At 44.0% G+C, this 14,008-nt stretch overlaps 1 protein-coding gene across 1 annotated transcript in view; it reads right to left on the bottom strand.

Annotated features, from left to right (window-relative positions):
• LOC124787906 (tripeptidyl-peptidase 2) overlaps window positions 1-6,759 on the bottom strand; it is a 281,148-nt gene extending 274,389 nt beyond the window's left edge. Inside the window, exon 1 of the mRNA XM_047254886.1 lies at window positions 6,520-6,759. Coding sequence (XP_047110842.1) covers window positions 6,520-6,681 — 162 coding nt within the window. The 5' untranslated portion in view covers window positions 6,682-6,759. The remainder of the gene's footprint in view (window positions 1-6,519) is intronic.
• Between the last annotated feature and the right edge of the window lie 7,249 nt (window positions 6,760-14,008).

The following is a 14,008-nucleotide window of genomic DNA, read 5'->3' as shown; positions in this document are numbered from 1 at the left end:
GAGCACTGCCGCACAAAGGATGATGAGCATTAAAATCCCCAAGGAGGAGGAAGGGAGGAGGAAGTTGCTGAAGAAGGGTGGTTAAGGCAGCAGGTGTAAGTGTCCTGTCAGGAGGGAGATAAAGATTGCAAACTGTGACTGCAGGGTCTAAGTGGACCCTAACAGCAACCGCTTCCAATGTAGTTTGGAGAGGAATCCACATGCTAGCAATGTCTGTACGGACCAACGTACAAACGCCACCAGAAGCCCGCAAGGGTCCGACCCGATTTCGACAGAAAACACGGAACCCACGGAGGGTCGGTGAGTGAGCATCAGTAAAATGAGATTCCTGGAGAACCACACAAGCTGCAGAGTAGGACGAAAGAAGAGATTTCAATTCCGGAAGGTGACGATAGTAGCCATTACAATTCCATTGGAGAACCACAGAATGATGGGTTAAATGAGGGCGCAACACGCTAAAACCAGTCATACCGCCGGGTCCCCACCCGTCACCGACAAGGAGGGGGCGACATCCATGAACGACAGATCAGAATCCGGTTGTGAAGTTGGGGAAGGGACCTCCGGTGACACCAGAGGCTCTTTGTCCCGGGACTTATGTTTCTTCTTCTTTTCAGGCTGAGAACGAGGAGGGCTGTGTGGCATAAAGGAGCCAGCTGCAGCAATATCAGGAACAGAAAGAGACCGGGTGACCTGCGGGCCCACAGCCCGCGGTTCTCGCGGTCGCCGCGCGGCAGCAGACCTTTGACCTGGAAGGTGCCGGGAAGGGGCATCTCTGGAGAGGCGCCCTTGACCGGCAGACCCCGAAGGAGTGGGACACTTCTCTGGCTGGGGAGGGGGAGCAGCGCCCAGAGGAGAAGGTGTGGGAGCCGCAGGGGAGGGGGGGAGGAGAGGGGTCCGGGATGGGGGTAAGGAAGGGGGAGGAAGGGGTGAAGATGTAACCAAGGCGTAACTAGATGTCATGGACACAGGGTGCAGTCGTGCATATTTCTTACGGGCCTCTGTGTAGCTTAAACGATCGAGGGACTTATACTCCTGTATCTTTTTTTCTTTCTTATATACTGGGCAATCTGGTGAACGTGGAGAATGACTACCATGACAATTTACACATACAGGAGGGGGAACACAGGGACTCCCCTCATGGAGTGGACGTCCACAGTCACCACAGAGAGGGTCCTGAGAACAGCGAGAAGACATGTGGCCAAAACGCAAGCACCTAAAACACCGCATAGGAAGTGGGATGTACGGCTTCACATCACAACGATACACCATAATCTTAACTTTCTCAGGAAGGGTATCCCCTTCAAAGGCCAGGATAAAGGCACCAGTATCAATACGATTATCTTTAGGACCCTTCTGAACACGCCGAACAAAGTGAACACCCCGCCGTCCGAGATTGTCCCGAAGTTCCTCATCAGTTTGAAGAATGAGGTCCCTGTGAAAAATCACACCTTGTACCATATTTAGAGACTGGTGAGGGGTAATGGACACAGGAATTGTGCCAAGATGGGTACAGGCACAAAGGGCCGCAGATTGGGCAGCTGAAGCGGTTTTTATCAGCAACGAACCCGACCGCATCTTGCTCAGGGAGTCCACTTCGCCGAACTTGTCTTCAATGTGTTCCACAAAGAATAAAGGCTTGACACTGGTGAAAGTATCCCCATCAGTCCTGGTGCAAACTAGATAACGGGGGAAAGGTTTTGCCCCTAGACGACGGGCCTGACCCTCTTCCCAGGGGGTAGCCATGGAAGGGAAGGCCGAAGGGGCAAGAGAAGCAGCACTTGAGGAATCAGTACCACGCAGAGAGACGGCCGCAGAAGAACGGCCAGAGTTTTGGACCCGTATGCGTTTCATCTGCATAGCGTCCGCCCTGATACCACCCACTCCGATCAGGGGCTCTCCTCACGGGCGCCACCCAGCCACAGCAAGGGCCGTCTGGCACGGCGGCCATTGCCGGGAGTTCCGATGCTCCAGGATGACGAGCAACCACTCCAAGGCATGCATGAGGAGGTCACAGCTCAGGTATCAGAAGTGTGATCCCTGTGTGTTCAGGGGGCTCAACCAAAAGGGTACATAGCGACCCCACCACACGGGCTGGCTACCGTGCTGGCTATGCACCCTAGCATCAAACAACGACGTGAAGGAAAAGGTGGAATGTGCTAGGAGGGCGCACGTCGGAGACACTAGGTAAGGTGCTCTTCCCCAAATGGCTCACACTACGGAGGAGAAATTTTGTAATGGAGGTCAAACCCCAGAGGGGGACCAAGGAATGCCAAAAGGAGGAGACGATTACGCAACAAAGCTGGAGTGTAAAACCAACAGAACCAAGAGAATAGCGGGGCCAACATAAACAAGGACACCAATAGAGGGAGAGGAGAGGGCGAGGGGAAAGGAGCATGGAGGGGAAAGGAGCATGGAGGGGAAAGGAGCATGGAGGGGAAAGGAGCATGGAGGGGAAAGGAGCATGGAGGGGAAAGGAGCATGGAGGGGAAAGGAGCATGGAGGGGAAAGGAGCATGGAGGGGAAAGGAGGGGAAGGGAAAGGAAATGCAGCCCGGGAAAGAAAGAAGGCTGCAATGGCTCGGGGCCCCGTGCTCGCCACGCACGTGTCCACAAAAGAGTTGTGGACCCCCTGGGGGGGGGGGGGGGGGGGTACAAATGGAAAATGTAAAAGTGGGGAGAGTAATTCTGACGGCAACTGCCTGCAGGCCGGTGTGCAATGTGATGGGATCGTAGTAAATATCATCCCGGACCAACAACATAACCCCTCCATGAGCCGGAATACCTACCACAGGGGGTAGGTCAAAACGCACAGAGGTGTAGTGTGCCAAGGCAATGTGATCGCATGGGCGGAGCTTCGTTTGCTGGAGGGCTACGACGTGCGGACGGTGCAAGCGGAGCAGCAACTTCAAGTCCTCTCGGTTGGAGCGAATGCTGTGAATATTCCAGTGAATAAGTGCCATCGTGAGAAGAAAAGGAAGATGAAAGAAGGGGTCACCTCGAAGGCCGCTGAGGGCCTGGCTGCGAGTGAGTACTGCCGCCGCTATCAGTAGGCGGACAGTCATCGCCCATTGGTTCTATACGTTCATCGGCCATCTTGTTAAGATGGCCGGGAGGAGGAGCTTCCTCCGCCGGTGGATGGCCAGATGTTCGGCTACCAGCGGTGCGGCCAGGTGAAACGGATGACAGCCTGGGGCGGCAACCGCTGGGTGGCGCAGGAGAAGAAATGCGCCGTGGCGGAGAAGGAGAACTGTGCTTCCTATGAGCCTTCTTGGAAGGTCTTTTAGTGGAAGTACTGGTCGATGGCTGGGAGTTCGAGGTACGTAGGAAGTCTGCACGGGATGGTTCCTTCTTGAAGGCCCGTGCATCTGACTTCTGTGTCTTCGTCTTGGCAGAAGCTGATGAAGGTGTTTGTGTTGGAGGGGTGACGGGAGGAAGAGGAGACGTCGACCGCGCGATCTTAGCACTGGCCGAACGGACAACCGTGGTGCTGAAGGTCAGATCGCATGTCTGCGTCGCCACCTCCCTGGTAGTCCGAGGAGAGGCGAGGACAGTACTTTATTTTCCCGCTGGGAGCAGCGTGGGCTTCCTACTAGCAAATAGCTTGCGAGCAGCCGAGGTGGACACTTTCTCTTTGACCCGAATTTCTTGGATACAGCGTTCTTCCTTGTAAATGGGACAGTCGCGGGAGGATGCTGCATGGTCACCCTGACAGTTCACACAATGAGGAGATGGAGGTGGACAGCCACCCTCATGGGCATCCCTGCCACAAGTGACACATTTAGCCGCATTGGAACAAGACTGGCGAGTGTGATTAAAACGCTGACACTGGTAGCAGCACATAGGTGTCGGGACATAGGGGCGAACAGAAATAACCTCGTAGCCCACTTTGATACGCGACGGCAGCTGAACTCTATCAAAGGTCAAGAAAAGTGTCCGGGTCAGTACAAGGTCATTGTTGACCTTTTTCATGACCCTATGGACAACCGTCACGCCCTGCTCAGCGAGGAAAGACTGAATCTCCTCTTCAGTGAATCCGTCGAGTGATCGAATATATACCACACCACGAGACGAATTCAAAGTGCGGTGAGCCTCCACCCGGACAAGGAACATGTACAGGAGTGTGGCCCGAAGCAGTTTTTGTGGCTGAAAGGCGCTCTCAGTTTCTAGTAACAAGGTACCATTACGCAACCTGGTACACGACTTGACAGATCCAGCTATGGCACCTACGCCCTTCTGGATAACGAAAGGGTTGACAGAGGAAAAATCCTTGCCATCCTCAGATCGAGAAACTACGAGGAACTGTGGGGCAGGAGGTAGTACTTTTGTCACTGGTGGCTGCCCAAGTTTCCGTTTATGGGCAGAAGTCGAGAGAGAAGAAGAAGAGAAATCAATTGCGGAGGAATCCCCCATGATTGCCAGCATCTCTGATGGCGCGCTCCTTCCTTGTGGGGACCCTCTCAGAGGGCACTCCTGCCTTAGGTGAATGTTTACACCTCCTGAGAAACAGACGGAGGGACCAATCGGCATGGTCAGAAGGTATCAGCTCAGGCAATCACCCCTCCCTGGACCTGGCCTTTACCAGGGGGTACATGCGTGCCTTACTTGTCTACCCAGGGCGCGGAATTACGCGTTACCCCATCACCGGCTACGAGTGCGAACGCGTGGGTCGGCCTTCAGGTGCGCACAGGGAGGAAGGAGGAAGGAAGAGGAAGAAGAAAAAGAAAAGAGAGGACAGACTGTCTCAAACGCCGAGGCGGAGACCAGAGAAGGCAAGGAGAAGAAGGCAAGGAGAAGAAGGCAAGGGAAAGAGTAAGGAAGACAGTGAGATGGAGAAGAGCAAAGAAAGGAACCAACCAAAGGAAGGAAGAAACGAGAAGAAGTGAAAAACCAAAATGACCGCAAATAGAGGTCGTGGAACCGTCCATCTCCGGACGCAGGCGCTAACTACCCCACTTGAGGGGGAGGGACTCCTTTTAGTCGCCTCTAACGACAGGCAGAAATACCTCGGGCCTATTCTAACCCCAGACCCGCAAGGGGGGAGGGGGGGGGACATCACTCTAAAGACCAACAAGATCAAATATATCGAAAAGATTTACTCAAGATAATGTATTTGGAAGGCTACACCAGCATATATCATTTTTACCATTTATCTGTTGAGATATGCCAAGATGCTTTCCAAAAAAATATTAGGATTTTACAATGTTAGGGCGATTAACTTCTTGTTTACTACTATCTGTAATACATGTAGCCCTCCTTCCTGACATAAGTTACTTAAAAATTCAGGTTTCATTGGTAACTACTACTCAATTTATTTACTGTTTTTAATATGTCCATCTTTTGTTTTAGTGGAGGGTAGGATTCAAAATAGGCTACTATAGCACTACATCAGCAATACCAATCATTTCCCTATACTTCTCTTTGAGTGTATTTCTAATGATCTTACTCTAAATTTTCCTTAAGCACTGATCCCTTGGTTATGGTCATTTTTCTCTCATGAATTAACCCACATAGATTGGAATGTTTCGTTGTTGGTAAAAAGTTGCTTTTTCTGGGGGGAGGGGGGGGATACCATCAAGTACTCTCTTTTTTACTTCCGTATCAGGGAGGATGGTTGGATGAAAAGCAAGTTATACTGTGGTCTGTTACAAATGACATTCAAACAATGATAAGAACAATGCAACACTAAAGAACTGCTTTAGACATTTTCCATTAGTGCTCTCTATCATCACTATACATGCTGAATACTGTGACAAAAATTTGTTGTCAAACTATTTTAATTTAACAAAACAAATGAGCAGTAGTCAATGAATGGTGTGTTATACTCCTGCTACGATAAGCAATGAAATGGATATGTCCATGTTGTCAATACAATAGCTTTGTTTACTAACACTGACAGTGGGTGACTACTATTTATCACAGGGACAAGCTGTACATGCCTGAATAGACAGGTGGAAACTGAATTGCTACTTCTTCATATTGAAAGCATTCCTTGGGAGAACTTGTGAGTTCTATATCGTATAAGTATTAGAATGGACTTTGTGTTAAATGTGGATATGTAAAGAAGCTGATTAGAATGGGAATATCTTCTAGGGGGCCCAGAGATATTAGCGTAATGATACCTGAAAGACCGGTCATTTCGCCTCTTGGTCATCATTGCTCTAGAATATTTAATTCGGAAGAAACTGCCACAAATTAAATCCTGGTCATTCTGTCTGGCTATGACTTCTACGGTATTTCCTGAAAGAAAAGGTTCTTAATGTCCGTGACATTAGCACTGACAATATCGAGCAAATTCCACTTCATCCATTTACTACTCACGAGAAACTTTTTATGTAATCGGCCTAGAGTCAACAAAGGCTTTATTTCAGATTTTCCTGTTAACTTTACACTGTACAGTTACATTAAACCATGTGCGTTGGTATATTTAACCGCAACATAAAATAAAAATTTCATTTCGCCAAGCGTTAACAACAGCACACAGATCACATTGCTTAAAACAACCAGTATTAACTGACAGTACCTGCAATCCTGGTGCACCTGGATCGACACCTGAATCAAATATTGCTATCGTAATTCCTCGCCCGTCATATTCCGGGAATTTATTTAAAAAAGACTGCACACCTGTTTCTTTCTTCGGTAATAGTCCCCATACAGGAAATTCACAGTCTACTTGATCACTCATAATCCGCACAAATTATATTAACCTACAAATCTACCTGAACCCACACAAAAAGCCCCAACACTCCACGCAAAGAGCCTCGTAAAATAGTATATCAATTGCCAAACATTGAACTCGAATCGTGATCTCTGGATTCAAGCGGCTAATCGATATATACGCTGAATTTTTAAGTATGCACAAAAATGTACGCACAATTAACATGTAGAGAGACGATAGCGAGTGAACTGAAAATCACTGCAAACCAGCGTGCGAAAATGTTCTCAGTCAACTATTTCCTCGGTCTAGTATTCTTAAGTTTCAAAAATTGGCTGTTGGCTTCCGTCTTGCGTTGTTCAGCCGATGTTTGTGTGATGACTTTTCTGACGTTTCACCACCACCAGTGACTGGCGTGATTGCTGATGTTGGACTGGAGTCGAGACAACGGCCACAGATTGTATGTACCTGGCACACCAAAGTTCAAGGCCTTTTCCGTGGTCGTTACCACTGTAGTCCTTCCGTTGCTACCTTTAACAGTCGTCCGCTACAGCACGGGAACCCAGGATCCATTCACCTTAAGGCTTCTTCTTTCTTCTTAAAGCTATTCTCATGTTGAAGTATTTCCATACCTTCCCTGAACAAGTTGTTATTATACCTCTTCTCTACAGCCAGAACTTCCATCTCAGCGAATTTTTTTTAGTGTGTAGCCCATTTCACCTAGTTCATCCGCTTGTGATCAGTGTAGACTGATCGTCCAATCATTCCAATGTAGTCTTTACTGCATGTACAATGAATGCGGTATGTTCCGACATTACAAGTGGGTCCCTTTTCTCATTTGCTGATGTGAGACACTCTTTGATCTCCTTCGTCGATTTATAAATAGTCTTTATGCCGTTTTTGCACAATATGATGCCGACTCTGTCACACAGGGAATGTACTGCAGAAAGGCCGTACCCAACATTTCTTTTCCCAGAATGTCACTTCACTGAGTGATTCTGTGATATTTGTTGTGAAAAACACCGGAAAACAATGACAGTGAACGGCTGTTACATGTGACAAGGGAAGGACTGGAGCAGTAATGACTACCAAACAGGGCACGAACTTTGGCGTGACAGAAACATACAATCGGCGGCTGCAGGCTGAACTCCTGTCCACCACCACCAGCAATGGAGAGTGAAGCTTTGACAAACCCAACCACTCATGTTAGAGAAAGTCATAAAATACCTCAAACAAACCTCTGCTGCAGAATCGGAGATAGAAGCCAACACAGAATTTGCCTAAAAGTGGCCACGAAACCCTTAACAGTGAAAATTTCAAAATGTAGCCATTTATTTGATAGCGACAATATGTATAGCCATGCTCAAAAGTATTCGAACGACCTGAATTGCATTTTGCCTGATTCGCATGCAACCCGCATAACGCAGCTGTCTAGCAGGTCCTCTAATTGCTCCTCGGTACAGTCGTTTGACTATTGAAAATGGTTCCAACAAGTCACCACTAGAAAACACTGCTCTGTATCGCAATAACTCAAGATTTGAAGTAATACCACGATACTACAAATATCAGGAAACACCTTAACACAGAAAAGACTGTCCTTTAGGCTTGTAATCCCACAATAAATGACATACCTAAAATGTTACGTCAGATAGGTAATGCACATAGTAAGTTCGTCGTATTCATGATTTCCTCTTCAAAGTAATATACCATACTTATTAATTAACACAAAATGGATTTAAAAATTTAAGTTATTCATGAGCAGCTAATTGAGAATATGTATGAACTTCAAATGACACGACGAACCGTCTCGTTTTGCATATGGATTCAAACCTAGGTAATGCAGACTGAGCAAAGATTTTGTGACTGATGGAAACTAACAGTCGTAACTGTCTAGGCATACAGAGGGGGATATACCTCGATTTGTACCATTAGATTGATAACTTCAGCAGACCGCAGATTTGCGTTTTAAAAAATGTAGCAGTGAATATACTCGAACTCGCGACGTCTTATGTATGGTGTATGATGCTTACCGTTACACTACCAGCTGACACATAGCTACAGCAGCTCAAGAAGTCAACAACAAATGCTCCAGAACTTCCGCATTCCACAATGCTGCGAAATAATGCACATAACTTGATCTAGACTTCTGAGAGACAGACAGTTACAGCTTTTCTTTTGCACTGCACAGGGTTTTCAATAAACAGACAGCGCAATAGAGTAGCTGAATTGGAAAGGAATACTTCCTATTTACATTTTTGCATCCTACACTGTTGGCAGGTCTGTGAATGTGGCAGTTATGTGATTTTATTTCGGTGATTACAAAACAGAGTCGAATATATGCACTGGGTAGCTGAGGCAGCTAGTTCATGACGATTCGGTCAACCATGTAAATGAATGTACAGAAACATGTTGCAAACCACTATAGGAAGCTTGGTTGTCAGAATTCTCATCCAGTGTGGCGCAATGGCGTTATGATAAAAAAAATGGGTTACAGATAAGAGGGTTTGGTGGTCTGTTGGATTGATGATAGATTCAAACACTTGTGGTCTGGGTTCGATTCCAACTCCTACCAAATATTTTTGATAGAGAGAGAAAGATTCTATTCTCTTCTGGCTACGCCAAATGAAGAAGGTATAATGGCATTGTGGTCTGATATTCACATTAAACATGATATTCCTTCAATACCAAGTAGACGTTAGGTTGAACCACAATAATGTCAGGAGTGGTGATATGTAGAAACTCTATCACCAGTAACCTTTCTTATATTAGTTATTTATTTCTAGTGACGAAACAAACTTTATTTAGGGTCACAGGACACTTATTCCATCTTTTATGTGAGCTTCTGCATGTCGATAAAATTGGTTCTGAACTTGGAATGCAACTCAGACCGCCCTTAACGCGGAATTTGATCCCTTCGTACCAATACAGTTCAACTACAATTTTTTGTTGTCGAAAACTGCAGATTCCTCAACATCTCCACATACTGCGCATGAATGGGTTCAAATCCTGGCCTGGCACTTAAGTTTTCATTATGTATTATCACCTCTAGCATGAGAACACCTATCTGCTGGTGGATATAAATTTTTATTTTTAATGTATTTTCATTCGTTGTCAACACTAACGATGTCTGACGTTTTTGACTCCCAGTGAAACACAGAACTATTTGCGAGATCACTGTAAGTTCAAGGATGTTATTCCGAGCTGCCGGTGGAGAAAAAAATCGGTAGCTGACGTCTCTTTGTGTGTATCAACAACGATATGAGTGGAGTTCTTCCCAGTCAGCACTGAACTCTTCGTCATATTATTTCCAGTTCAAACATGCTCACGTGTCACTGCTGGTGTAACAAACCCATATTTAACATTCGTTTTCTCTAGAATATAACAGCGATAGGTGCTGGGTTGGAGTCCTGGGAAGGAAATAATTAATTTTTCGTCTCGTCATTTCAGTTAAAACATCTTGCTACTGCCGAGAAAATCCGATATGTCACAGTTGATTGTGCTTCGATAACAATCCGATTAGGTTCTGGGTTCGAATCCATGTCCAACACAAAGCTTTACCTCATGGCATTTCAAGTAAGTTACTTGTGATGAAGCAATATTTAACATCTCTCGTAGTTCTTTAACAGGGATAATAGATGCTGGGTACGAATTCGCGTCCATTAAAAATGTTTACATTATATAATTTAAGGTTGATATTTGCTAACTGATACTGTCTAAAATCGAGGTGTATCTGTCTCTGTATGCCTAGTCAGGAATGACTTACTTTCCGTCAGTCATGAAACCATTGCATAGTCTGCATGACCTGGATTTGAATCCATATGCAGAACAAGACGGTTCGTCGTGTCATTTGAAGTTCATACATATTCTCAACTAGCTGCTCGTAAATAATTTAAATTTTTAATGTCATTTTGTGTTAATTAATAAGTATGGTATGTTACTTTGAAGAGGAAATCATTAATACAACGAACTTACTACGTGCATTATCTATCTGATGCAATAATGAGAGTGGTAACATTTTAGCTATGTCATTTATTGCAATAAATGTGAGCTTACCAGCCCAAAGGACAGTCTTATCTGCGATAAGGTATTCCCTGATGTTTGTAGTATCGTGGTATTACTTCAAATCTTGAGTTATTGCGATACAGAGAAGTGTTTTCTAGTGGTGACTTGTTGGAACCATTTTCAATAATCAAACGACTGTACCGAGGAGCGATTAGAGGACCTGCTAGACAGCTGCGTTATGTGGGTTGCAGGCGAATCAGGCGAAAAGAAATTCAGGTCTTTCGAATACTTTTGAGGATGACTGTACATACAAACACATCAAACAATTTTTAAAGTGGAATAGTAGGAGCCTGTTTATCTTACAATTATGTATTTTTCCTATAGTAGTGTAACATAATTAACAACTCTGGTTTTCTGCTTGAACTGAGATGATTTCTTTAGTTCATAAAAGGTTATTTAATACAAATTGCTTCATCAGATTATGTACCTATTAAAATAGAACTGCTATTTTGTCGAAAATTGACATTCTGAGCCTGTGGCTGTCTACAAAATACTGGTTGACACTGAAAGGTGGCTACACTGAGCCACTGCGCCAGAGATTGCGCCGAAGAGTATTATTAAGCCGCCTACACAGTGCTTGGGGAGAGCTCGTAGTAGTCAGTGCCTGTTGAGGACTCGTAATAGTCAGTGCCTGTTAAGAACTCGTAGCAGAGAGTGATTGTTGAGATGTGCTAGTAGGCAGTGCTTGCTGAGATGTGATACTGAAGAGACTTGTTGAGATGTGGTAGTAGAGAGTCGGTGTGGAGATATATTGTAAGGATTAGAGTGATTTTCATCAATATAAATGAGGTAACAAACTCCGTTTCTTTTTTTTTCATTATTTCAATGTCCTGAATAATGCATCATTACAGGTTCAGACAACAAAGCATCTGGCTTGTGTTCTTGTATTAGAGTTTAATTCTGCTTTCCTTACGCAATTATAGTATTTCTAATTTTCTTTTATCACGTCAGTAAGATTGGTATTTAAAAATTCTTGTCTTGTTGAAGAAGAACCGTGCCAGATGTGCGTTGAGTCATACTTCCACATACAGAACAGTTATACTTGTGCTTGGTTTCGTAGGTTTCATAGTTGCTGGGGACTTAATTAATTAATTGTGTTAACGAAAATTTTCATTTCACTCTTTGTTGTTGTTCTTTGCAGTCAGATAGCGTAATAATACTAGTCAGGGCCAACCGTTTACGAAACAGCGTAATCGGACAAACAGCTACCAAAAAATACTTTCAAACTAAATAATTAAGCCCCCATGCACGTGGCGACCGCTGCTTCGGATCGTTCCTTGGAATTATTCTGATTGTAAAAATAGTAGACAGTAGTATTGTTGTAGTAATTTGTAGTTTAGTAATTGTAGTCTATATTGCATGTGTAGATTTGGTAATTGTCATTCTTCTAATGGCATTTCATAATTTAATTTTGTTGTCTTGTATATGCGTTTGACAATCTAGTGCAATTATTTCAATTGTTCGTTAATCGTGTTTGAGGGAAACATCTCGTGTGAATGGTATTGTTAGAGATAAGGAGTCATTGTGTGTAATTTTCGTACAGTGACGAGTTTTGTATGTTTTGTAAATGATTACGCGATCGATGAAGAAGGCGAAAATGATGAATAGTGAGAATGACGAAATTGTTAACATGGCGAACTCGCCAACAGAGGAAAACAGTATCATGAATAATGAGGTGGAAAACAATGTAATAAGTCGGGAAAATAGTCCGGAACCATTTCAAAATTTTTCTCAATCAGAAAATTCACAGAATCCGAGATTAACGACAGAAGATATGGAGCAGTTGATGAGTGCAATATTAAATTTGGGATCTCGGTTACACTCACAAAAGGGAACAATGGAAACACGGTTAGACTCACTGGGATCACAAATAGGAACAATTAAAACCGAGATGGGAACTTTGGGATCTGAATTAAAAACTAATATGGGAACAATGGAAGCACAGTTTCGATCTGAATTAAAAACACAGATGGAAACAATGGAAACACCGTTAGACTCACGAATAGGGACATGTTTCAAAAACATGAAAATAGGGACATGTTTCAAAAAAATCAGAGAAGAAGTACAACCGATTTTGAATGCTCACAATAATAGATTAATTGCAGTAGAGATTAGACAAAGGGAACAGGATAGAGAACAGGAAGAAAGAGATCGCGTGATAGTACAGAAATTTTCAGAGTTAAATTTACAACGTGCAAAAGATAAGGAAGAAATATTTGAGAGAATTGAGGAATCCGTACCAAATGACAGATTAAATAATCTAACACAACAATATGAACAGTTAACTACCAAGTGTGTCAATACAGAAACCCGAGTCACGACACTTACGGAAGACGTAAATAAACAGAAAGAACAAATAGGTGACTTATCGGAAAGAGTTGAGGAGATTTCAGATAAATTGACAAATCTTAGTTTACATGGGGACAGAGATTCGGATGATACAGCTCCATTACCATTTGCAGAAACCGAAGAGTATCAGAACATAAATAGACATGTTGAAAATCAGGGAAAATTTAATGAACGCGTTAAAAGGGAAGTTGAGGCATTACGAAAGCAAGTCAAACAAATCGAAGGCGAAATTGTAGGAAAAGACAGTAGAAGAAATTTAGAATCACAGATAGCAGAGGCGTTTGAAGAAAGTAATTTATTTCATTTACGAGAAGCAACAAGAGAGCGCCAGGCGCGCGAACTTGACAATAATCGACATTGGGACAGGGACAGGCGCGGTAGGTCTTTGTCGCCACGAGGAGAAAACTTTGACTATAAACACTTCTTAACTGTTCGGAAATTTAAGATCTTTCATAATTCTAAGAATGACATACATACATATTCATGGACAGATCAATTTATGTACGCACTTCCACGAAACTGGCCACTAAGTCACAAACTGGAAATTATGTGCGGCTATTAAGGTCCTCAGGGGATTCACTACACTAAGTGAATATGTGCCGTAGCGTGCATAGGGTCCCGAGCTGTAGTGGTGCTATTTCCCTTTTAGTTTTCTGCACCGCTGCCTACTCTTTTACTATTCTTTGCATCTGTCAAAACAACTCTTCGACTATCAATCTATCTAGAGAGTAAGTTAACAATAACCTGATATGACGATTTTACCCTAAAGAGATTTCGAAAATTACTGTTTGGACTTAGTGTACCTTCAACAGCATTCATTCCTAGTTTAAACGAAATTTTACCTGTTTATCTTCGTGACAATATTACTTCATATGTTGACGATATTCTTATTGCTAAACGTTCTTGGAGTGAGCACAACAAAATTTTCTTTCCCAGGTCAATGAAC

Source organism: Schistocerca piceifrons, chromosome 3 (genome assembly GCF_021461385.2).
Source record: "Schistocerca piceifrons isolate TAMUIC-IGC-003096 chromosome 3, iqSchPice1.1, whole genome shotgun sequence".
Classification (NCBI taxonomy): Eukaryota; Metazoa; Arthropoda; class Insecta; order Orthoptera; family Acrididae; genus Schistocerca; species Schistocerca piceifrons.
Note: the sequence above shows the minus strand (reverse complement) of the source record. Positions and strands in the feature narration are given on the sequence as shown.